At 39.2% G+C, this 25,693-nt stretch overlaps 3 protein-coding genes across 3 annotated transcripts; 2 read left to right on the top strand and 1 right to left on the bottom strand.

Moving 5' to 3' along the window:
• Positions 1–957: 957 nt before the first annotated feature.
• Positions 958–6,040, top strand: LOC306965561 (lysophosphatidylserine lipase ABHD12). The gene is made up of 13 exons (XM_079560042.1): positions 958–1,058; positions 2,180–2,292; positions 2,361–2,469; positions 3,779–3,898; positions 3,978–4,008; positions 4,082–4,127; positions 4,278–4,407; positions 5,057–5,094; positions 5,167–5,246; positions 5,331–5,404; positions 5,539–5,617; positions 5,696–5,817; positions 5,905–6,040. The coding sequence occupies exons 1-13, from the start codon at positions 982–984 to the stop codon at positions 5,924–5,926; spliced, it is 1,041 nt and encodes a 346-aa protein (XP_079416168.1). The 5' UTR covers positions 958–981; the 3' UTR covers positions 5,927–6,040.
• Positions 6,041–7,074: 1,034 nt separating this feature from the next.
• On the top strand, positions 7,075–21,035 carry tm9sf3 (transmembrane 9 superfamily member 3). Its single transcript, XM_079560651.1, has 15 exons — positions 7,075–7,270; positions 8,561–8,756; positions 9,652–9,774; positions 11,276–11,436; positions 11,518–11,595; positions 13,066–13,197; positions 13,588–13,754; positions 15,366–15,460; positions 15,553–15,683; positions 15,944–16,083; positions 17,032–17,100; positions 17,169–17,315; positions 17,443–17,526; positions 17,604–17,680; positions 18,234–21,035. The coding sequence occupies exons 1-15, from the start codon at positions 7,178–7,180 to the stop codon at positions 18,299–18,301; spliced, it is 1,761 nt and encodes a 586-aa protein (XP_079416777.1). The 5' UTR covers positions 7,075–7,177; the 3' UTR covers positions 18,302–21,035.
• An 825-nt stretch (positions 21,036–21,860) lies between these two features.
• prdx3 (peroxiredoxin 3) lies at positions 21,861–25,678 on the bottom strand. The gene is made up of 7 exons (XM_079560639.1): positions 25,620–25,678; positions 24,947–25,046; positions 24,735–24,876; positions 24,486–24,621; positions 24,278–24,381; positions 22,307–22,472; positions 21,861–22,040 (listed from the first exon to the last, which is right to left on the bottom strand). The coding sequence occupies exons 1-7, from the start codon at positions 25,653–25,655 to the stop codon at positions 21,987–21,989; spliced, it is 738 nt and encodes a 245-aa protein (XP_079416765.1). The 5' UTR covers positions 25,656–25,678; the 3' UTR covers positions 21,861–21,986.
• Positions 25,679–25,693: the final 15 nt, after the last annotated feature.

The raw sequence follows: 25,693 nt of genomic DNA, 5'->3' as shown, positions 1-25,693 counted from the left end.
ATATTGTTTTTAGTTAAAGTGCATCAATAAACTAAAAAAAGGCAATCACTGTAAAAAAAAAAAAAAAAAGAAAAAAAACTGAAATCACAGCTCAGTGTGCAGTTTGTCACAAAGATTTTTAAACATACGGAAAAAAAATAGGAATAAATTTGACTTACCAACTCCATTTTTAATTCAAATGGATTTTCTGCCCAGGCCTACACTGCACCACTAATGGGAAGAGATAACGTGGGGTCACTGTGCATATAGCCCATGGTGTAAATCAATGCAGCAAGATTTGAACGATTATTTGTATACTTTGATTTGAGTTGTCATGAGTTTGACTGACTTCCAGTATACAGTCATGGATTATAACATCGGATACAGAGTGTCAGACCTACTACTACGACCAGGAACTGTTTTTTTGTGTGTGTGTTTTTTTTACACTGAAAATTTTAACCCCTCGAGGACATTTTCTCCTGTTTGGCTTTACCCAAATCTTAAAAATCAACAACAACAAAAAACCTGACAAAAATGCAACAAAAAGGCGACAAAAGAGCAACAAAAAAGTGACAGAAAATGTAATGAAACATCAGGATCAGATTTATAGTTCTTAGCTTTCAAATGAGGCGTTACTCTGTTGCTCTCCAGTCGAGAAGCTTTTAGATTTGGGTGAAGCCGAAGTGTAAAAAAAAAAAAATGCGCTCGGTTCAAGCGGGGGTCACGAGGTTAACACTAAAAGTCTGCGCGCTGTGAAGGCTGTGAACCGCTGCACAGATTTAAGGTAGCGACAAAAAGTGCTAATGCAACTGTTTACAAAGCTCCTCGTCTGACCGGTGCCACCTTAAATCTCCAGGAACCCGCCCACTTCTGAGATTTAACCTGGACTTTGCTCAAACTTTTGAAACAACTTCACTCACAATTTAGAAAACTTTGTCAACGCCACCAAACACTGACTGGACATAATTGTCGTGCGTGCCGTTACATGCGCAAAGAAAAAAAATGAAGAAAAGAAACGTGAGGAGAGATGAATCGCCTCAGAAACCAGCTAAAGCACAGCTGCAAAAGAAGGAAAAGACGTGAGTGAATCGAAACACGTCCACAATGATTAGGCGTGGGCATTGTATTCAGTTTAGGAAGGCTTTCTCCACAGCAAAGTGATTGTGGTTTAAAATGAATTTCAAACTATGAAGCTTATTCATAATTTGATTGAATTGGAAGTTAACATGCATAATTTTTAAAGATTGCACAAACATGTCTGCAGATTATAATCAAATTGACCAGCATTGACCTATAACACAATAGAGTTCGGGAATGTGAGGTCATATCGCTAAGCATCATGGGATTAGCAGCAATTGTAAACTAATGTAGATTTTAAAAGTTAAAATACTGGAGTTATTGTTCACATTAAAACACTTGGACATCACAGTGTGTTAGATGAATTTACCAGCAGTAACTCTGCAGCTTTTTTCTCCACTTTTTATACTGTTTTTAGCTAATGTTAGTCTATGGAAATGTATGCTAACAGCTGCAAAGATGGCGGATCTCCATGGTAACTGCGGACTTTCCTTTCCCGAACTCTATAGCGCACAAGTTAATCTGTGTGGTGTGATTGCAACCTCAGGGTTTAAGTCAGAAATGAAAGGTAAGCTTTGAGTTTCCAGAGTCGTTTTAATTGCATAAACTGGTAGTATGGTATAGAAATTATCCAGGGTAAACTTTAAAGTGGGGTCAAATGTGATCCTCTTACCAATTTCTGTTTGCACTCAGGGTTAGTGCAGAAATGGCTCATATTTTCATTCTTGTTACCACCATACTCCACATAAAACCTGCTAAATACTCTCCATAAGTTCTCAATGAGTTATACACTATAATATTCAGTATGGTCTCCAATGGGAAAGGTTGGACACACCTGACCTGCAGTTTACACATTGGAAAAAAAGGGCCAAAACTATGCTAGAGTGTACAAGGGTTAGACAAGTTAGCAAGTATGAGTTCTGGAGGTTTTCCAGACACACCCCACAGCCCAAGTTAGACAGTAAAGTTACAGAAGTACCTCTTATAATATATAAACTTACCCTCCAATAATTCTTAAGATTCTATAATGGGCCTGTATACCTGGGTTGTTACTTACACATTTATAATTTGCCTAACAAAGGGAAACCTCATGTTCATTTGTGATACTTGTATCTGTCGACAGGTCAAAATCATGGAAGAAAATCATCCTCTTGTCGCTTGCTGCAGCAGCCATGTTGGGTTTCTCTGTGAAAATACTCCCTGAATTAATCCAACAGTTTGCTCTCATGAACAGAAGTAAGGTATTGTTCATGTAGTTTGAATAATAATGAATTATAATTAAAGTATGAATGTTATTTTTGTAGTCAGGTTGCCGTTCTTTCTCGACTTGAGCCAACCTGCCGCCGACTTCTCCCTCAATCACACGGTCAACATGTACATGACATCAGAGGAGGGCATCTCTCTGGGAGTTTGGTGAGTAAAACGTTAACATTTTAAGCTTGTTGTAGCTGTAGAAAATGTTCACAAATTCTTCTTTCTAATTCTGTAATGACTTATTATATAAAGCAATAACTTGTGGTAACAATGTATGATGACTGCACACTATTAATGCATCTTTAAATACTTATTTTTTCCATTTCTAAAACATTTACAAAGCTTTTCCAGCAGCTAAATAGTGATTATCTTTATTGTTCAGTCAATGAGTAAGTCTAGACTCTGTCATAAACATGTCCAAACCGTTTTACTAAACTTAACCATTTCTGACCTGTCCCTGACCTTAACCAGACTGACGGATGGTTCACATTGTCTATATGCTATCTGCTTAGATACTCATTAACAATGGTTAGTAAACGGAGTAACCTTATCTAACCTTACCTTAGTTGCTAACACTGCATTATAGCTGGGCGATTTGTTCCATTTAACACAAAATAACTTCTTACTACAGTATATTGTTTTTAGTTAAAGTGCATCAATAAACTAAAAAATAGCAAAGGCAATCACTGTAAAAAAATAAAAAAATAAAAAAACTGAAATCACTGCTCAGTGCATTTTTAAACATACGGAAAAAAAATATGAATCAATTTGACTTACCAACTCGATTTTTAATTCAAATGGATTTTCTGCCCAGGCCTACACTGCATCACTAACTGCTTGACGGTGTGATAGTTTTATTACACAATGAAGTAAAAGATTGTATTACGTTTTTATTACATAATGAGGTGTTATTATATAATGTGGTTTAACAAGCTCCAAGCACCAAAAGGTGAAAATACCCTGTGGAGTCTCACATCTTCAAGAGCATAAATTGGATCTGAGGTTTGAACAAATGATGGTCCACATTGAGGACAGCATTTTAATATGTCTTAAAACACTTTATTTTCAAATAAATGTGGAGATCATGTTATGTTATGGCCAATACCTTCTTCACCTTTCAGTGGTCGGCCCTACACCAGACATTTGTGATTTAAGAATCCTTTGTGTAAAGCTCCTCAAATCAGGTATGGGGTGGGGCATTTAATTACATGCCCCACCAGGCCTCTTCAGTTTTGGAAAAAATATATAATGTCGAATATTTTTAATTCTTGTCGAAATGAAATCTTATTCATAATTTTCATTTGTAAAACAATCCAAAACATTATACTTGAAGCAATTTTGACTTCCTTGGACCCACTTCCCTTTCGTTGCTTCTGTCAATGGTGGTTATTGTACAACCCTCCATTAGGGAACATACGTGCAAGTGTTAATTTAAGCCTTAACCTTTCACCAATCCCTCCTCTACCAGGCAAACTGTTCCCGAAAGTCGGTGGAAAGAGGCACAAGGAAAAGGCTTGGACTGGTACCAGAAAGCTCTGAGTGATGGAAGCCCAGTTTTCATTTACTTTCATGGAAACACAAACAGCAGGTACGAACTCGGGTGAATCACTTTCAACCAACAAACAAAACAGTCAGGCTATAAATCTAATGTTGATTCGCTCAAACAGGGCAGCCCCGCATCGTATCGGAGTTTCAAAAGTGAGCTATGGTTATGATGATCAAGTTTTAATGGTGCATTATTTTGTTTTAACACTTGAATTCTCTGTCACAGTTACTGAGTGAACTTGGATATCATGTGTTAGTGCCCGACTACAGAGGTTAGTGAATGCATTACTCCTGTTAATGCCACACCTAGATCAAGAGATAATGTAGTTTGCATGAAAAACACCACAGCCTTACAGGAAGAAATAATGAATACATCTGACAGTACAATGCAGGTTAAGAATGCAGGGTTTGTGCTTGTTCAGGGTTTGGAGACTCCACTGGAGAGCCGACAGAGGAAGGTCTCACCACTGACGCCCTCTACATCTACGACTGGGTCAAAGCACGAAGTGGCAAAAGCCTGGTGGTTCTGTGGGGCCACTCCCTCGGCACTGGGTATGTACAACAAGTGTATGCCGTAAGAATTTACTTAAAAACTACTACATTGTTGTATGAGATTTAAAGCCAACATTTCTACATTTCACCTTGTGGGAACCAGGCATAGATAGTTTTCATGCGTATTGCTTGCTTAGAAGGCTAACAGTTTCCTTCACTGTCTGAAGCACCGTTTTCCTCAAGTTAAGCAAAAGTCTGTACCCCGAAATATGACAAGTGAGCGGATGTACTGATTTGTATAAACCCCCCTGAAATAGCACTTTTATGTTGAAAAAATAAAGCAAGATCAGAGCCAAACATGAATATCAGCTCCTGCCCAAAAATGTATTGTTTGTTCCATAATCTGTTTTTCTGTTGTTAGTGTCTATTTATCAGATAGTTATTAAGTGGCTATTATATTTACAGTGTATCGCCATGGTTACTGCCCTCCAAGTGATATAAATGAAACCTATCTATAGACCGTAAACACATGATTATCTTGTTGACAAATTCTACAGAGGTGAGACTGTGAAATATATAATCCAATCACATACAGTACATGCTTAATCTTATTACGGCGTTAGGATGGTGTGTTGCAAGTCACACGACATTCTTAAAATGAAATAAAGTTTTGCTTTGTTCGTATGTTTTTGTGCTTATTTCTGTTAAGGGTTTCGACAAATCTCGCTGTGAAGCTTCTGGAAAAAGGTACGTATAAACTTGTACACATAGATGTTTTATTTTACAAAGCTCTTTTCTAAATGAAAAAGATCTTTCCAGGTGTGGTTCTGGATGGTGTTATCCTCGAAGGTACATTTAACAGCGCCGGACAGAAATTTTCCATGAATCCTTTTCTTTGGGTAACCACAAGCTATACATTCTTAGTATAAAAACCCACATTGACTGTTCTTTCATTCATAATGTTGTTTTCTCTTTTTCTTCAGTTTTACTTCAGTCTTCCTGGACTTAGATATGTATTCTCAGGAGTAGAGAACCCAGTTTTTCCAACTGAAGAAAAGTATGTTCAAATGAGCAATACTGGTTATTTGATTTAAGCTGAGGCTGATGTCGCATTTCTTTAGCCTCCAGGATGAAAAAGCATTTGATGATTTTGATCGTATATATACTGTAAACAATATTTTGCATTTGCAGTGTGAAGAAAATGAAAAGCCCAATACTATTTCTCCACTCAGAGGACGACCACTTAGTTCCTATTAAGATCGTTGAGAGGGTATGATATTAAGTAGTGGTGTGCAGGCTAAAAAGTGAAAACGTTGGTGTTTTACCTTTTTGTTCCTCTCTCCTTCAGCTCCATGAAGTGGCAGCGAGTGCCCAAAACAAAGATCGAGTCAAGTTTGAAAAGTTTGACGGGAGCAAAGGCTATCTCCACAACGGGTTATACAGAGACGCCAAACTGCCTGGTGTATTAAAGTAATTAAAGACTATTTATTTCTGTGATATTTTCCACCTGTTTTACCTTCATTTTAATTGGTGACTTTTTTGTCTCTTTTTGCATAGGCATTTTGTGGAGTCTTTATAGTATGTGAAGAAAGAATCTATCATATGAGAAGGACGGTCTAAAATGAAATGGTGATTGAGGTGAATACGTTTGTTGATCGAAGCCACATAAAGCCAAATTTGGGAAGGTTTTTACTTCTTTTTCCCTTCCTGGCAGCTATAGCATTTTAATGCACACAAAATACTTGTCTGGGTGCCTCAGCTGACCACTGTGTTTTGTTATCTAATTAAAAATGCACTGAATAACCTGTAATTGAAATGTTTTAGCAGCACAAGACATGCAGTTGAATGTTGATGATGTAATATGATTTCTTTAGACAATATGTGTTGAGATTAAGATTATGCTTCAATAAATCATGCTTCTGCAATCATTTTTGCACAATATCTCCCTCATGAGAATGTTCAGCGTGGAATGCTTCTTTGCCACAAGATGGCACCAAAAACATGCCAACTTTTATGCGTAATGAGACAGAAGCTTGATCATCTTTACATTAAGATGAAGTTTGTAATACTTGTGTTTTCTCTAAAGGAATTAGGCTAGTCATCTATTTATAGAATGGAATGGGTTTTATTGCTATTATCAGTGAAGGTACATTCACACACAGCACCCCCACCCTCGTGCATTGTGCAACATGAAACACAAAGTTATAAAATATAAATATAACTCGGACATGGAAGATAAAAGTTATGTATTTTTCCAAAGACAATTTTTCACATTAAGTTATGTTTAGTGACTCAGTGAGTATTTGTATTTTCACTACTAGTTTACTAGATGAATAATGCTTTAAATTCATTCCAAAGCAAGAACTCTAGTTACATATAGTAATTGTAATTTACCCTTTCTTTAATAAATATTTTTGGCTTCTTTACCCATATTTGGTAGTTTACATTGTTGAGATGGGTAAATGTCTGTGTGCTTGCTCCAGAAAGATTCAAGATGTGCAGGAGAAAAGGGGACATGGTGAGATGGTGCTTCATACTCAAAAGGTGAAGTCTTTTGGAAGTCTTTGGAAGTCGGATGACGTGGCTGAAGGTTGCGGGTGATCCGGCTCCGGGACTGAAAGCGTCGCTACACTCACCGCTCGGGCCTGCGATTGGTCAGACGCGGCCACGTGCCTCGATCCGTCCAATCCCGAGCGAGTGCGACGAGCGGCCATATGCGCACGAGAGAGCATCCCAAAACCTGCCTCTGTCACACAACCAGGAAGAAGGTGGGATAGCCTTCCGAAGCTAACCTCCCCGATCTTCTCTGCACACTTTCTCCGACAAAACGATGGGCCCGTCCAGGTTGAAGTCGGCCCTGGTGGCGTTTCTGGTCGCAGTGGGATGTTTGTTACCGGCGGGCGCGGACGAGCACGAGCACACGGTGAGGCGGCGTTGACAACACTGAGGCCGATTGAAAAAGAAGGGAAGGCAGCCGTGAAAATAATGGACGTTTGTGCTATGTGCTGTCTGCTAACTGTGGCTCTGTACGTGCAGTCGGGGACATGACACATCGCATGGCTTAGAGCGTTACTTATCCGTGCCAGTTTGTTCATATTTTACGTAGAAATCGCCACAAATGGGGACGAAACATGCCCGCACGTATCGGCCTTTATAATAGGTGCTGCTTGCTTGTTGCTAGCGGCAGTTGCTACGTAGCCTGTTAGCATGTCTCCCATACAGAATAGCAACTGACACATAAACGGAAATTCAAGTTGGGTATCCAAAAGTACAAATAACTACTAATTCCTCTTCCATAATAAATGTGCATTACCCTGCTGTCGTATCAAAACAAATCAATACCAGAAGCGAGCAACCTGGAAGTCCAAATTAGCCTAAAGCTGAAACACCGGTCCATAAGCAAGGCCTGTCTTTATCATAGTCTTTATTATCCCATCTCCTGCCCCTACCTGTTGTTAATACGTTTATAACACTGTGCTATGCTCTTAGTAGACTCTTGGCACGTCTGTTGTTTTTGCAATGGCTGACATGGTTTGAGTGGCCAAGTGATGAGTTGTGCCTTGAACTATTGCACACAAGCCCTGATAGCTTTACGAGAGGAAATGACATGATGAAATGGTTGTAATCAAATTAGTAGTTTTGATTCAGTGCTTGAACAGACGGTCAGTTGCTTCTATCAATTGAAAGATCCTGTTCTTTTGTGATAGACGAAGAGTTTTGCATTAAATATCATTGCATTCGTGGATGTTCTCAGTCTAACAATGGCTGGTAGTTTTATTTAGTCAGTAACGTGCTGTTGTTTGTGTGTGGCACTTCTCATCCAGTGACTATTATGACTTTCATCTCTGTATGTTTACTATACAAGCTACATTTCATTACCAAACGGAGAAAGTGTAAAATAAAATGAAACAGAATTTGATTAAATCAAGCACCCTGAACCCTGTTACACAGGAAGTGCGTGTAACCTACATGGCAGGCATAGTGACTGCATTGCTCTTTCTTCTTATTTTTCCCATCCAACCATCTTTACATAACTTTGAATATCACTAGGCGCTTCTATCATTAGCACCAGAAAGACAATAGCTTGCCTTATTTCAAATGTTATAATCAAAAAGGTATCAAATGCAGAGAATATGCAACTTGCCAGACTCGTCAAACTCGAGACGCATTCCTTCACTTCACAATAAAAGCCTCTCTTCTTGCTTCTTTTCAGTACGTAGATAAGGAAGAAGTGGTTCTATGGATGAACACAGTGGGGCCTTACCACAACCGACAGGAGACGTACAAGTATTTCTCTTTGCCGTTCTGCGTCGGCAACAAGAAGACCATCAGCCACTACCATGAAACCCTGGGAGAGGCTCTGCAGGGAGTGGAGCTGGAGTTCAGCGGCTTGGACATAAAGTTCAAAGGTATTTGTTTGATTTAAACATCAGCTTTCACAAGGGGTGGGCCATATCATTATATCGCATATTGTTATTAGCGATATAGTTTTTTGATATTGTTTTAATTTTGATATCATGGACACAATATCATTTTTGTTGTGCTCAGCTCCATCAGAGCAGGGGCAAGTGCTTAAAAAGTAAAATGAAATGAAGGATGTAAACTGATTGAGTTGATCATATTTGTGAGGAAATGAGTATGCCGTTAAAAAAAAGAAAGAATGAAATATCACTGAATTAATCTTCCTAATAGGCGTATGGCTGGGATTTTTAAGAAATGTGTCAATTATATCGTCAACTATATCGTTATCATGGTATTTCTTTTTTATATCGTGATATAGATTTTATAGAAATACAATGGGGAAAAAAATAGAAATTCTATAGGGAACTGACCACATGCTTTTTTTTCCCCACTATGGATGCTCTAGCTTTTTTAAGGAATGCTGTCTGTCTTGTTAGATCAGTTCTATACACTAGAGTCCTATATGTACAACCCTATGTCAATGCAATGATCAGGGCTGCACAATATGAGAAGAGCAAAATTCAATAACTGTCTTATATAAGTGATCATGTGTATGAAAAGTAGTCCATTACAATTTTATGACATTCTTACTCATGGTTCCTTGACATTTGCTCTGTGGTGCTTGCTTTTTTGTTTTGCAACACAGTTTGTGTGATAATAATTTAGCAGCTTTAATCTGACCTCAGATATTTATGTGGAAGTGGCTCAGTTTCTTGCTAAAAATGTTGTAGATCATTGCAATGACGTGATGACTTTTTGATCGAGAGTATTCCATTGACTTGTCAGTTTGTCTGCAACTTGTATTTTTCTCATATCAATCCTATCATCATCTGATGCTTTCAGATGAGGTGATGCAGACGACATATTGTGAAATCGACCTGGACAAGGCCAAGAGGGACGCCTTTGTGTATGCCATAAAGAACCACTACTGGTACCAAATGTACATCGACGACCTTCCTATCTGGGGTGAGTGATTGGACCGAACAGTTTTAGAAGTAAAGTAACTGCAGTTTTTCTGGCAAGATTTGTGATTTCTTGTGATTCTTGTGAGTATTTTTTAAGTCAAGCTGTAGTTTGATTTAAAGCTGTAGTTTGTGATGCACATTTTGACCATGTCCAGGAGCATTTACTGAATTAGACTGAAATATGAACTGCTAGACTAATACGTGTCTAACGCGTGTCTAAATGACAGGAATAGCCGGGTGCATGTAATGGGACTCGATGAAGACTGAATGTTTGTGTTTCGAGGGTTTTGTATTGATTATATAATTGCTTTTTTCTGATTTGTTACATATGACAGTGACAAAAGACTGTAGCCTATTAGATAACATAGTGTTGCATCTATCACAAAAAAGGTGTGAAATGAGTTTGCCTTTCTATGATCAATATCATTTTCTTGCAGTGTTGTCTGCAACGCTTGCATATTATGTTTATCTTGTAACACAGATTTGGAGTGAAACCAGTTCTCTCCTTATGTTTTGACCTAGAGAGAAACAAAACACAGATATCCTATGACCTGCTGAATGGGATGTGTGGCTAAATGCACAGCGGATGATGCGTTGTTGTAGGTGGATACTTAGGTTGTGGGATCATTGGGATTCAAGTGAAAGAAGAGGCCAATGTTAACAATAGCTGTCTAGGTTTTTTGATGATTTGTTACATTTGAGAGAAGCCTGAAATATGAAAAAAAAGAGGTCTTGTAGAGGTGTGGACATCATAATAACCCATGGAGACAGGACATTGTGACATTTGCAAAAGATATTGCACCGCCTAAATAACTGCAGGGTTTGCAGTTTTCTAATTGCCATCTTTGAATCTGTGTGAATCATCCTGCATCCCCAGTACGCGTGTGTTCATTTAAAGACAATTAGTGCATGATGAGCGTGCGGCGTGGAAAAATCAACCAATCAATCAAAATATATGCCAGACGCCAGAGCTATTAAATAATTTGCCATTGCATTAAGTTATTTTCTGCACACTGATCACTCTTGAGGGCACTGTTTCAACTTCTCTTAAATCAACAAACAAATGCTTGTACTGTGTCACTTTTGCATGTGGCTAACCATAAAGAATAGACGTAGACTTTGGCCTCAAATCCGGTTAAGAGTGAAATCTCTCTACCGTCTGCAGAACTAAAGCTGATTCATGTTTGCTGATGACTATTCACTCAAACAACACTCTGAATTATTTAACAATGGCGTGTTACTGAGTCCACGCCTGTTTGTGGAACCTATTTATGCATATTGCTTTGTTAGTATAAGCAATATGCATCGCTTGATTGACAATGTGTCTCAATGTACAGTGGGATTTTGACTGTTTCATAATTAATACTACATGGAGTATTTACCATAGAAATCAGAGCTGCAAAGCCTATTCCTGTCATCAAATGGCCACATTAAATCAGCAAGAACATAAAGTTAATGATTGTAAAGGTATCTTATTAAGCCATTCGTTGTTGCTTGTTCAGGGATTGTTGGCGAGGCTGATGAGAACGGAGAGGACCACTATCTGTGGACGTACAAGAAGCTGGAGATCGGTTTCAACGGCAACAGGATTGTGGATGTGAACCTGACCAGCGAAGGCAAAGTCCGACTTATACCAAACACAAAAATCGCAATGTCCTACTCTGTAAGTACTGACTGACAACCACACCCCATGTTGCATATCATTTATTGGCTGCTTATGAAAGCTACTGGTTTCCGTTCTCAGGTGAAATGGAAGAAGTCTGATGTGAAGTTTGAAGACAGATTTGACAAGTATCTGGACCCGTCCTTCTTCCAGCACCGAGTGAGTACATACATGCTGTCATTGTTGTTATTAGTGTTGTCCAACTGAAATCTTTAGGAACTTTGAACTTTTATTCCAGACTGGGGGGAAAAGCTCATGTTTATTACTGCCCCAGATGTTTTACGATCAATATTTGTGCAACAATTTTCAGGAAATAATACACATTTGATTAGTCCGGACCAGAGCCAGTCACATATTTGATCATTGTATCTCTTAATAAAACTAAACTGATCGGAACTTGCACTGTACCAAGGATAATTTCCAAATGGCATTGATCATATCTTTGCCACAGTTCCGCATGCGGCTTCAGAGAGTCCAGTTTATCTGCTCTTTGTCATGTGTCAGACTTAATCCTGACCTTCACAGGGACATGGTCATGAAACACAGACGATGGCACATATCAGCCAGACGATACACACTGCAACCCCGTCATTCTGCTTTCTATTTGTGAGTTAAAGTGCAAACCAGCTGTCAGACCACATTAACTTGTTAGATGTTAGTTTTGTTGCAGTATAAGAGACGTAGAGTATATTAAAGCAGTGATGATGATGACTAGTGTTGCTTTGCTTATTTGATTCAAAATTAATTGGTGTATTTTAATTGATATTTACATCAGTAATTATTAAGGCTGCTCTCTGAGTTGCTGTTTCGCTCGATTGTGTCTCTGTTCGACTGTTCTGTTCATCAAATGTTCAACAAATTCTGATCAATCATCGGATATCAGTTTTTCAGCAGGGGCTTTTATATTGACTTGTCAACATTTGGATGTGAAGTCATAGTGCAAGGGGACCTGAAAACCTTACTTTTAAAGGTCTATCTTGTCTACTACTATGTCAGTGGGTCATATTAGTAAAGGCTATACTATATACTATATAGTGTTCTTTTCTTGCCATAAATCCCCATATTGCAGAACGATATCCAAAGATAAATCTACAGTTTGTGAACGTTATTGTTGTTTACTGCACAACCTGTCAAAAGTTAGACCAAATATATTTCAGCTTCTTCCTGTTTTAGAAAAAGATTTGATTGTTGTCCAAATATCATCTTCCTAATTTCAGTAGAAGTCTTGTATGGACTTGGTGATCGGATTTCGTTCGTCAGTTTTCAATAGTTATCAAGTGAGGGATTTTAATCATTTTGAAATTATTGCGGCCCAGACCTGTCTTTATGATTTACTGTTGTAGCATATTTCAGTTGTTCTGCACGGGCTTGAACCTGCTACATTTGGGTCACATCTGAATCCCGAAATATTTTCAGAGTATCAGTATTCAATTGCTGCCTGAACATAACCAGAGTGTTACAGTTTATTATAACTACGCTGTGGCAGTGAGTTGGCCCTTAAATAATAACCCTGACTGTAATACTGAAGGATAAGCCTCATGGGACATGGAACATGTGCTCTGCCCTGTCTTTGCTCGTCTTATATTTGATTACTCGTATGCTTACGACTTTTTTTTTGTTCCTATGTAGATTCACTGGTTCTCTATCTTCAACTCCTTCATGATGGTCATCTTCCTGGTTGGTCTGGTGTCCATGATTTTGATGAGAACGCTGAGAAAGGATTACGCCCGATACAGCAAAGAGGAGGAAATGGACGACATGGTAAAATTCATCCTGACCTTTCTACGGAACCTGGGGAAATAGGGGTACATTTTGTGACAGTTCCAGGCATAAATAAATGGAATGTTTTTAGGTTTTTGGAAATTCATTTCATTAGGTTTTACTTGGTGCAAATTTAGTCTTTCAGGACAAAGGAGGACTGAGTGGTATATCAAAGTTGCTTGCAAATGTCATTGTGATAATATCATCTAAAATATTGTGGCTCAAGTATGATAAAGCAACTGCCTGTCCTTCATGAAAAGCACACTACTTATGGTTTCTTATTATTGTAAAAACATAGTTTAACTTTTACCCAAATCCCCACACTATCTTTAACACTTACATTTCCGTTTGGTTCTTCCAAGTATTGATTCTATGATTATTGGTCAACAGGACAGAGACCTGGGGGATGAGTACGGCTGGAAGCAGGTCCACGGAGACGTGTTTCGACCCTCCAGTCACCCGCTGATCTTCTCCTCACTCATCGGCTCGGGTTGCCAGATCTTCTCCGTGTCCCTCATTGTCATCATCGTGGCCATGGTCGAGGATCTGTACACAGAGTGAGTGCTGACTTCCTTGTCCCTCAGTGAGAAAGATTTGCATTGTGTTGTAAATTGTGCAAACAGAGAAGTGCAGAGAAGCTGTCACTGTTTAGACAGAAATATTTAAAATGTTGATCAACTCGTATTGCGCATTTACATAGTACGTGATGGAGGCGGGAAAGTCGCATAAAACGCCATGTGTTTACCGCTTGAATATTTGGGGGTCACACGCTTCTATCGTGCGGATTACTCGCCCCTGTCACCAGAGTAAATTCACCTCCATTGCTTTCCCTGTGCAGTTCAGTGACCAGTTATTTTTTTCCCCCACACTCGAGGCCAGGTTGTGAACAGACAGCTCTCGCTTATTATTTTGTTCTGATTATTATTTAAAGCTCGTTGATCTAGCAGTAGAAAAGTTGTGTAGCTGATATATATGATGCAGACTTTAACTGTTCATCCAGCCATGTTAATAAATAAGTCCAATAGTGCTTTAATCCCAGTCTTTAAGTTTTATCTGGTTTACATACATTTAACAAAGCATGGCTAAAGCAGTGGTGTCCCAGTCACCAATTGCGTTTTCCCTCTATCAGAATCTGGGTATTTTGAGGAAACATTTGTGTGTTTATAAAGTAGGAACGGTCGAGTGTCAGAGGGCTGTAGCGTAGTTCATACAGATAGAAGAGTGGAGCCCATAGATGATATCCCCGTCTCGGGTCTTTTCTCCTCAACCTCCTGCTCCCTGGCCGCTCTGTGACTGGCATGTTGTGCTCACGTCACAAAAGAGCTCCGTCTTCTCAGTGGTCAACACGCAGCAAATTGACCAAAAAGTTCAGATTTTTCAACTTTAGTGAGGAGGGCGGTGGAGGCGGTGGAGGCGGAATCGCTGAATCGCTTTACCTTTTCGCTCCAGACACTGCCACCACATTCGTTCGCACTGCCGGGCTTTCGTTCCCTCCTGAGTGCACCCTGGCGCCTTCATCGCGTTAGGTCTTGCTTTTTATTTTTATTATTTAGATACCCCTCTGAACTGCTAGAAGTGAATTTGGTAGCACTTTATTTTACGCTACCCTTGATCACATTGTACCTAGCTAAATTTAGTGCGGTGTAATGAGCTTTGTAACAATGTGTAATAAGTTGTACCTTTGGGTTAGATACACAATGGAATAATATGTGTTTGTAGTTTGTATGTACATAATGTAATAAGACATAATTCTACCTTTTAACTCTAAGTTATTCCATTGAATACGTAGAACATAGGTACAAGTTACTGCAGATTGTAACAGAGCGCATTACATTGTACTAAATTTAGTTGGGTACAATGTATCAAGGTAGTGTAGAACAAATTGATACTGTGAAGTCAATGTACAGTACTGTATCATCACCGTAACATTGAACTTGGTGAGTGTAAATATAATGTATACATTTGTTAGAAAATACTGCTTCTACCACAGGTTTCCCTGCAATGTGAACATCAGCATGTGCTTGTCCTAATTGCTAATGTGCCAGTTTGGTATTTACAGCAAGCTTAGTGGTATTTTCAATGTTACAAAATGGGAGTATAGTCACCTCCTACAGCTGCAATAGCTGGCTTGTTCTTTGTGCTTACGAAACTATACCTCGTGTCTGCAGGAGAGGATCCATGCTGAGCACTGCTATCTTTGTGTACGCCGCCACTTCACCCGTCAACGGCTACTTTGGTGGAAGCTTGTACGCCAAACAAGGAGGTATTTTAACTGCTGGATCAATGTGGTCTCAGGAGCGATCTGTGACTCGACGTGTCCCTGTGCCAATGCTGTTTGTCGTCTTTGCATCACAGGGAGGAGATGGATAAAACAAATGTTCATTGGGGCGTTCATGATCCCGGCCATGGTGTGTGGGACTGCCTTCTTTATCAACTTTATTGCGATTTACTACCACGCCTCCAGAGCCATCCCCTTTGGGACTATGGTAGGTCCAACACCACAGCGCCTCCCTGGAAACCACCGAATATGAGAAGCATGCTGTGACCCAATAGATAATCTGAGTATGTGGGCTGAGCAATTCTAGATAATAATCAAGATGAAAGCATGGTTTATTTCGGAGTGCAGTAATCTTTTGACACAGTTGGTCCCAAACCTGTTCCCCTTTTTCTTTACTAGTGCATAGATGTTTAATTCTTGGGAGAATATTTGAAACGTGTAAAACAATACTTGCCTCTCCCTGTGAAGGTGGCTGTGTGCTGTATCTGCTTCTTTGTGATCCTGCCTCTGAACCTCGTCGGAACAATTTTGGGGAGAAATCTTTCGGGGCAGCCCAACTTCCCCTGCAGAGTAAACGCTGTGCCACGACCAATTCCTGAGAAGAAATGGTATGGATACATTCTGCATTTGGCCATGTTGTTTCAGATTGATTTGCATGGTAGGAGTTTAGATTTGCTTGTCTCTTGAGGACAATAACCATTTTCTTTTAGTCTTTGTATCAGAGCAGTGGTTCTGAGCCTTTTTTTCATTTTTAACTAGTATTGAAAATGAAACACAAAGGGTTATTACACTGTGACCATTCATTCACTCCACACTGTGGTGATAAGCAAGGCAAGGCAAGTTTATTTGTAGAGCACAATTTAAAGTGCTCAAAGTTGCATAAAATTACAAGAAAGCAGATCAAATCAATCCATAAAACATCAGCATACAGATTAATTACGGTGAAGAGCAAGAGTGCAGATAAAATACTTTCAGTTGTCATATGCACAGGTAGAAGAACTGTTTTCAGCCTGGATTTGAACATCAGAGTTAGAAGAATATCAGAGTTGAGGCCTGTCTCACATCCTCATGAAGACTGTTCATGAAGCCAGGATTTTAGAAACAATGTGTTATATTTGGAGCTTACTCTCCCACATCACATCGTCTGAAATGTAGCTCCAAAAAAGAATAAGTTACATTAAGCTTGAGCTGCACAATGATAAGCCTGGGTGTGATAATGTTCTCACATTTCTGCTAAATTCCAGAGGCCTATTGCCAAAAACCAAATGTTTGCTGTTTACAAGCCCACAACAATCTTCTTACTTCAAACTAATCCTAACTGTACATTACCATTTAGACTTAAAAAAGGGTGATAATTGTAATAATTTATATAGATAACATCCCAGTCTTGTGATATTCAATTGATGTCGGGGCAATTTTTAAAACTATCCTACGCTGACTTTGTAGAGTGGCTGAATGAATACAGGAAAGATTTTTTGTTACTCGTAGAATTGAATTTTCCTTTCAGAAGTTTCTCATTCATTCCTAATTCAACATTTTATTTCATTTTGTTTTAGGTTCATGGAGCCAGCTGTCATCGTATGTCTGGGAGGAATCCTTCCATTTGGATCTATTTTCATTGAAATGTACGTTGATAAAATGACATAAATGTACTTCTCTGTTGTTGATATTAATACCTGCCCTTTTTGTGCAGGTACTTTATCTTCACGTCGTTCTGGGCTTATAAAATCTACTACGTGTACGGCTTCATGATGCTGGTGCTGGTGATCCTGTGTATCGTCACAGTCTGCGTCACTATTGTGTGCACGTACTTCCTGCTAAACGCCGAGGACTACAGATGGTGAGCACATATAGCACTGATGTTATTATGCAAGATCATTTTTTGTCTTCTTCTGTTCATGCTTGCTTAGAGACATTTAACATGTTATGACCTGTTAATTTTAAAACCTTTTTTTTTTCCCCTCCAGGCAATGGACCAGCTTCCTGTCTGCAGCGTCCACAGCAGTCTATGTTTACATGTACTCCTTTTACTACTATTTCTTCAAAACCAAGTGAGTACACACTGGTCACACACAGCAATCTGAGTGAATGAGGCCTGGTCTGACTGGTTTTCTCTCTCCCTCTTCAGGATGTACGGGCTCTTCCAGACGTCCTTCTACTTCGGCTACATGGCAGTTTTCAGCACTGCTCTGGGAATCATGTGTGGTGAGTGTCGCTCAGAAAGTAAATGGATTCTTGTAAAAAGTATAAATACTTAGAAAAACATACAATCCTAAGTAATCATAGTTTTACACCAGTGACGTGCCAATTTTACATATGTTAACCTCTTATACAATTGTTTATGTTTAGTTGAAACGGCCATTGAGAAATGACTTGGGAGGATATACATTTACATTTTTGTCTCTTGGTGGAGTAATTAGGTGTCTGTCTATGCCACAAAATAATTACAATTTGGCGTCACATTCCTTGTGAAGCTATTAAAATAATAAAATATACAGATGAATTCTGTCTGTCAATGAGACAAAACTGAGATCTTTAAAACATGTTAAAGATTTTGACGTAGACCATGAAAAACAGGTATTTTATGCAAATGAAGCAAGACAATTGTGGTTTGTGATCAATGGGAGAACATCCCTTGGTGGTGTTTTACATTGAGACTAAATCCTATACAAGTGGATCGATATGGCTTGTAATTGTGACCCTGGATTGATTTTCTCCTTATGTTATAACAATGTAATGTCTCCTGCCTGTTCTGCAGGTGCTGTGGGGTACATGGGGACAAGTGCCTTTGTGAGGAAGATCTACACAAATGTGAAAATCGACTAAAGAAGTGAAACCACAAAGACAGGGATATGAACGGATTTGCCTCCAAAGTATCTGGAAAGACGGCGGCACAAGTCATTCTTTATTACTTTTCTTTCTTGCAAAGAGATTGTGAGAATCTCACTTTATACTATGTAGTTTTTTCCATTTCTTTCTGAATGAATTTCTGCGCCGCTAAACTAAAAGAGCAAATCTGTGAGAGCGCAAGAGAAGAGAAGGTTTGGTTTTAATCTAAAGCTTTCAAACACAACAAAGTCGGGGCAAGCGTTGAAGGTTGCAATGGCTCCTTATTGGTTTCCTCCGACCCAGTCCCACCTGAGACCAGTGAACATAAGTGTATTGATGGAAATAGTGTAGCTCTCTTCAGTGAAGAGGCCTAAGTGTATTGAACGCCTTTGTTTATTGTGTCAGAAAATGTTGGAGAGTTGGGTCTGTGCCCGTTTTTCTGACGTCGTTTCTATTTTGTATTCTTGAAGTCACATAGAGTTATTACCACCGTGCAGTACTTTGTTCGAATTTACTTTACACTGCAACAAACCTATAAAAATACTTTCATCACGAACCATTCTCCGATTTGCCATTTTACACCTCTTTGATTCCCTGTTACAGTAGCAGTCCATGCCGTCTATTCATTTTATTGTTGCGGTTTCTTTGTACAGTGGGACAGCCAAGGTACTGTCACTCAAAACTGATTTTTTTTATTTTATAAAGACGACGTCTGGTTTGTATGGTCCCGTTTTCCCCCATTTGATCTCATTTTCTTAATGTTTGGGTTTGAATGAAGTCTACTTGTAAAGATAATATATGAATGAGGGGGGGAGTGTATATAACCCTATAATGTACCTTTAGATGTAGATCCCAGATGTATTTTTGTTGTACAGGTTTACTGCAGGGTGTTTTTCTTTTCTTTTTTTATTAATCAGTCAGTTCAAAACAAAAGATTTTTAAATTTTATTTCTGTTTTGGTTTGTTTGTCTGTTCGGTGCTTGCGGTGGGGCTGGTGGCGCTGTTACATCTTGCCTGAATTTGCATGACGTTTTCACCAAATCATTATCTGATTCATAGTGCATTCTGGCGTGGGTTTTTTGAAGTAGACCTGTTTATTTTAATGTAACGACGCCAAGTGAAAACATCTACCCCCGCCTGGCCTGCAGCTCCCCTACTTGGCTCCGTCCAGCAAAGTAAAAAGTCGGTACAAGCACTATTTACATTTCATATTCATTACTTAGAGCTTTGCACATTTGATTGGTTCGCTTTGAGGCAGCTTTTATGTTCGAGTCCGGCCAGATCAAATTAATTTAATTCTTTCAATAAGTGACGCACAACATATTTAGCTGTAGGCTACAATAATGCTTACTGACTTGATATTTCTGTTTTCACTCTAGTTGCAAAAGGTAAGAGGGACGTACAATATGCAAGGTTTCATTCACTGTGTTAGTGTTGAGAGATGAGTAGGTTTACAGAGTATGCGGGATAGGATTTGATGAAGCAAGTAGATCTGCGCTTTCGGCTCTGGTGGAAATTGAGAAAGAAATCTGCAATGTAATAAGAAGCAGATTGATTTCAAGTCATGCGAGTGCAGCGGTTTAGTACAGCCCTTTCCAAGCGGCTCCTCGAAGGCATTTTACACAAGCACGATGAGTCCAATTTTATTACAGTTGTGTCTTCGTGCACCAAATTATTGAGTTATATGAACATGTTGATCACAATCTGCAAACATTTAATTAAATAAGGTATGATATGAAAAGAAAACTGAATTCATTTTTTTTTTTGTTAAATATCTTGGCTGCGCACTGTCCAGGGTCTACTGCATTTTAATCCCATAAGAACCCTCAAAGCATAAGAAGCTTTCTGATGTTTTTACTCCCCCAAAAGAAGGATGGAGACCACTTTTCCTCGTGAATATGTAAAACACGACAGCTTTGCCTATGCTCGTGAATTGACCTTTCCACACACTTCTCATCTAGTGTACGCCTAGAGTACACGGCCCTACTTCAAAAAACCCGCGCTGAAATCGGCACCTGGATCCCATTGTAACGACGCATTCACTGACCTCTCATATTCCTGGTTTGATCCATTATTGAAAGCTTTAAGGCTCTACATCTGCGGGTAAGCCATGATCTCCCTCTTGTTTTGTTTTTTTGTTTGTTTGTTTCCAAACCCCTGAAACATCTCGTGAATGTCAGAGAGGAATGAGGCAGTGCGCTTTATTTCTACAAACATACTGTACAAAGTTTATGGACACTTCGATGTTTTCATAGCCACACAACATGCAGTGCTGCGGAGAGTTTCAGATGATGCTTTGTTCCCACTTTGTGTAAATACCGTATGTACCCTAAATGTATGGGAAGTGGCGATGCCTTTTTTTTCCCCCCTTCCCCAATAATTTTACAGTTCTCCCCCCACTGAAGTTGATTTTGGCACCTCATGTTGTGTACCGATGTCTGATCATTATTGGACATTTTGAACCTGCATATTAACTTGCTGTAAAAAGAGAAAATAAACATGTTTATGTACAGGGGTTACACAGCGCGGTCTATACTTGCACTTTTAAAATGAGTGTTTAATGTCAAGTCAAGTGCAATGATGCAAAAGGGTAGTTGTAAATGAGGTGTAACAACATTAAAAGGTAAACATCTGGGTTGATATTTCACCTTATTGATGATACATGTGTACACTTTGAAGGTGATGGCGATATGCAGTCAGATGTTGATACAGCATAGCAGTGTCCCCACACTCGGTCCAGAACGTTGAGGGTTCTATTTTGTATGAGACTTACGTAAGGGCATACCCTTTATTCCAATGTTTTAGCTTCTAATATCAAAATTCCGATATAAGTGTCCTAAAAACATTCACATTTGCGAGAAGACTGAGAAAAACTAAGTCCTGTGCATTTCAGAGCATGTTTGCAGAAGTTTTAACAGCGTTAGCAGAGTTTAAAGGTGCATTATGCAACTTTTTATGGGGGGAAAAAAAGTTGTGTGTGTATTTGGCCTTGTAGTGACCCAGCAGCTGTATGTATGGTCACCATGGCACCTTTACTTTCAATCAGTGGCCTCAACAACGCTCCATGATCAATTGTTTTGTTGGTTTTCTGGTGAGAGGCTCCAACAGCAATGAAAACCTTCCAAGCAACTGATCCTGGAGTGTTGTAGAGGCCACTGTGATGGAAGGTAAAGGTGCTTTGCTGCCGACTCATACAGCCACTGGGTCACAAGGTCAAATGTGCACAAATAAACCCTTTTTTTCTACATAAAGTTACATAATGCAACTTTAAACAATATCCTATGGAGACAGTCAGATATTGTTAGCAAAGGATGTAGTGCCCAAATAAATGCATTTGCAGCCATTCAAATTTACCAAAATGAATTGCGCAACCTTGGTTATATGCGACGGCACATTGGCTAAAGCTACCAGTTCTTGTAGAGCAATAACTCTTTATTTCCTGTTCCCAAAGCCTACCCAGCTTTTCACTGACCAACAGTTCTGTCTTTCAACGTTATCAAAGTACATTTTCAATAATTGTGGAACACTTAAATAAAAAAGGTCAACAAAATCATAATAAAGAATATATTTATTCCACTCTGCAATGGACAAACACAGCTGTAAACTAAATGATAAATTATTGATTATTATTGTATTTGTATCGCTGTTCACTGTAGAAGTTGTAAAATGACTGCATAATTTCTTAGTCATTGACTTTCTCAAAGTACTCCTTCGATCCTTCTGGAGTTGGTTTAATCTGAGAAGAAAAAGTGACATTAGGATACAATTTTCAGTTTAGATAAAATGTTATATCTTGTAAAACAGGTAATAAGTCAAGTTGAAAAATATCAAGTCTAAAGAAAAAAAACTAGTATTTCTTAAAAGATTTCTGATTGTGATATTCATAATATGACTACAATCTAGATTTTGCTTTGATTTAAAAGAGCAAAATACATTCAATTTCAGCTTCTTTTCCACTCTGTCAAGATGCCATTGCACACACACAGGTTTAGAAAGTCTCACCGTGGGGGAGTCGGGGGTCCAGGAGGCGGGGCACACTTCTCCGTGAGTTTCCACAAACTGAAAAGCTTTGACCAAACGCAGCGTCTCCTCCACACAGCGTCCCACTGGCAGATCATTCACGCTCATGTGCTTCACCACGCCGTTCGGGTCAATGAGGAACAGGCCCCTGATGAAAGAATGCACAAGTACAAAGTTACAATGATATATTCAGTTAGAAACGCTCTGAATGAGCTGACAGTACAGAAGAAGCCCGTACGGTGTTGTAACTAATCAATCTACTTTAAATAAGATGTGATTAAACATTCATAAATAAAGCAATAGTGTAATTACAGACAGCAAAAAAGCTGCCATGAACAGATAAGCGCCAACTTGCTACGATGCTCATGAAGTGATTCCACAGTAGTTTTTTGTCAAACTTCAAGTGCAACTGATAAGCACTCATTTGTTACACCCATTTTGCAACAGAAAAGTTCAAATACATAATACGGTTACATGTTATGTCAAAAAGAAAAGCGTTTTTGCCTCTGGAATAAATTTTAAAAACACTATAATGCACATTTTTGTATAGCCAAGTGCAACATCATTACTTATAAGGGGCTAGATCAGGGGTGCCCAAACTTTTTGTCTCCGAGGGCCAAAATGAAAAAGTGCCTGTGAGTCGCGGGCCAAACACGGCGATCTCAAGTGTGAAACACACAACTGCAAATAATAAAAGTTACTTTATTTTCTTTTTTGGTATACCTTTGCATTTAATTCAATCTATGCAATTAACCTCTTAACTCCCACCTGAACCGAGAGGATCTTTTTCCTCACGTCATCAGATTTTTTTTCCATCATTTTTTTGTTGGATATTTAACTCATTTTTGTAACTTTTTTGTCATTTTTTGGTCAATTTGTCATCAAATTTTTGTCATTTTTTGTCAATTTTTTATCATATTTTTGTTATTTTTTGTCACATTTTTGTCATTTTTTTGTCCATTTCTTGTGACATTTTAGTGACATTTTGGGCACTTTTTCATCAATTTTTTGTCACTTTTTTGTCACATTTCCATCATTGTTTTCGTCTCAGTTTTGTTGCTATTTTCACAGCTTTTTTCCAGAAGCTTTTGGATTGGGGTAAAGCCAAACTGGAGAAAATGTGCTCGGTTCAGGTGGGAGTTAAGGGGTTAACATGCAACAAAAGCCTAGTTTTAGTAGAACAAAATCAATTATTGTAGCAATATAGAGCAAAATGGAAACAACAGCACCACCTGAACCTGCAGTACCTACAGTGACTTTAGCTCATTCATTTCTTTAAGTCAAAGAAAATGCCATATTACATCATTTTGAAAGTGTCAGTTCAGCATAAATTCTTTTATAAGTCATAGATGTCAACGATTTTTGTTTCCTTAACTTTGTGAAAGGAGTGAAACAGCGCCCCCAATTTGACGCTGGTGGACAAAAAAGTGAACTGCATCTATATTTGCCATTGAGAATGAGCGGGAGAGAGAGTTATTGACCAGATGCGGCGCAAAAGTAGGTCACCCTCTGGCGGGCCAACCTAATTGTTCCGGCGGGCCAAATTTGGCCCGCGGGCCCCACTTTGGGCACCCCTGGGCTAGATGCAAGACATTTTATACTCACTACTGCCACCTCCGGTCATACGTGTAACTGCATCTTCTATATTAAACACTTCGACTGAAGTAACAACTTTTTGAGTGACAGTGCAGGATTTTAGAGGCAGTGGTGAACAGGTCTGGGCTCATTCTACACCTTAGGACATATTAGGACACATTCCTTCCCCTACATGTAGGAGAAGGAATATACATAATTTTTACATTTTTAGACTCTGTATAGTCCCTTTAAAGTTGCCAACACTTGCAAAATGTGGCATCTTCAATTAACTTAACATTTCAGCTATCTGTTCTTTGCGAGTGTGGCCAAAATAACGGTCTTTTAATCTTCATCTAATCATCATTTCAGTTGTGGTACCGGAGTGCGATGCCAGGCCCCTCCAGCAGCACCCCATAGTCGCGGGAGATCTGTTTGTTCAGGTCTGCGAGCAGGGGAATGTGGATGTGTCCGAGACCTCCAGCCTGAATAGATCATAAAAATCACATGTTAAGAACTGGAGAAACAGCTAAATATCTATAATAGTAAATGTTTGTTTTCCATGATTCAATAGTGTTAAAAGGTTTGCCTTGCGTGGCGTGTTGATCCAGGCGAGGTGGGTGAAATGGGAGTCCACGGACACACCGACCACCTCACAGTTCACATCATGAAACTCACTGGCCTTATCACTGAACGAGATGATCTCCGTCGGACACACGAACGTGCTGAGAAAAGGCAAGGCGAGGAAAAACTATTAGAAATAACACTCTGTGGATACTTATAAGTGTAGCCGCCCCGTGTTAGTAGAGTTTAGCGCACAATCTATAGGTGTACTTACAAATCTAGTGGGTAGAAGAACAGGACCAGATATTTTCCCTTAAAATCGTCGAGGCTCATCTCCTTGAACTCTCCATTTTGGACCGCAGTGGCTTTGAATGAAGGAGCGGGCTGAGTGACGGCCACTCCCCATCTGGATAAACCTGGCAGGATACTCATTTTTTTAAATATATAATCTTGTTTATATAAGTTCTTAATAAATATAAAACATACTGGTGGAGAAGCAGGCTTTGTGAAGAGCTGGGGAAGTGAGGACTTTAGCAGCATGTTGACAAGAGACTGCTGTTCTGAGTCCCCCAGCAGCAAATCTCACCTAAAACAGACACATTCTAATTTAAACCCTGCATGTCCAATGTCCATTCAATTCATGGAGGGGGGGGACATACAGCTTACTGAAATATGTAAACATTTTAAACACACATTTTTTCAATTTAGATCAATGTGTGAGAATACTGTTTGTTCTAATTCATATCTCACGGATCAAAACGACAGTCCTATAAGTGAGAGTTGTTTAATATAATCACGCTTGCACCCCAAGGTTATTCCAGGTGATTAATTTTGCAGTTGTAGGCAAAGAAGAACAGGACAGATAGCTTTTTACCTTGGCCTTTCACCTTCATTCATGCTTCATTAAAAATAATGACTAGTGAAATGTTGTAAATGTTCTCTTCTCTGTATGTGCACCACTTTGGTAACCTTATCTAACTTACAGGTTCAACGCACTACCATCGCACATGACACAGACGGTCCATAAACAGGAATAAACACGTGGTGCAATACAAACTGTTAAACATGAAAGTGATTCGGGATTAACCTGTGCCCCATATTGAGTTCAAAATAAAGCCCAAAAGCAGAGATAAAAGGCATGTTTGGGACTTGCACTTACACTTGTCCCGAGCAGTCTTCCAATGGTGGCCGCCATCTTGGTTGTGTTGTGACAGAAGAAGGGGGGGATCTGAC

The sequence above is a fragment of the Gobius niger genome, assembly GCF_951799975.1.
Source record: "Gobius niger genome assembly, chromosome: 7".
Lineage (NCBI taxonomy): Eukaryota > Metazoa > Chordata > Actinopteri > Gobiiformes > Gobiidae > Gobius > Gobius niger.
The sequence above is the reverse complement of the archived record's forward strand: the minus strand, read 5'-3'. Positions and strand labels throughout refer to the sequence as shown.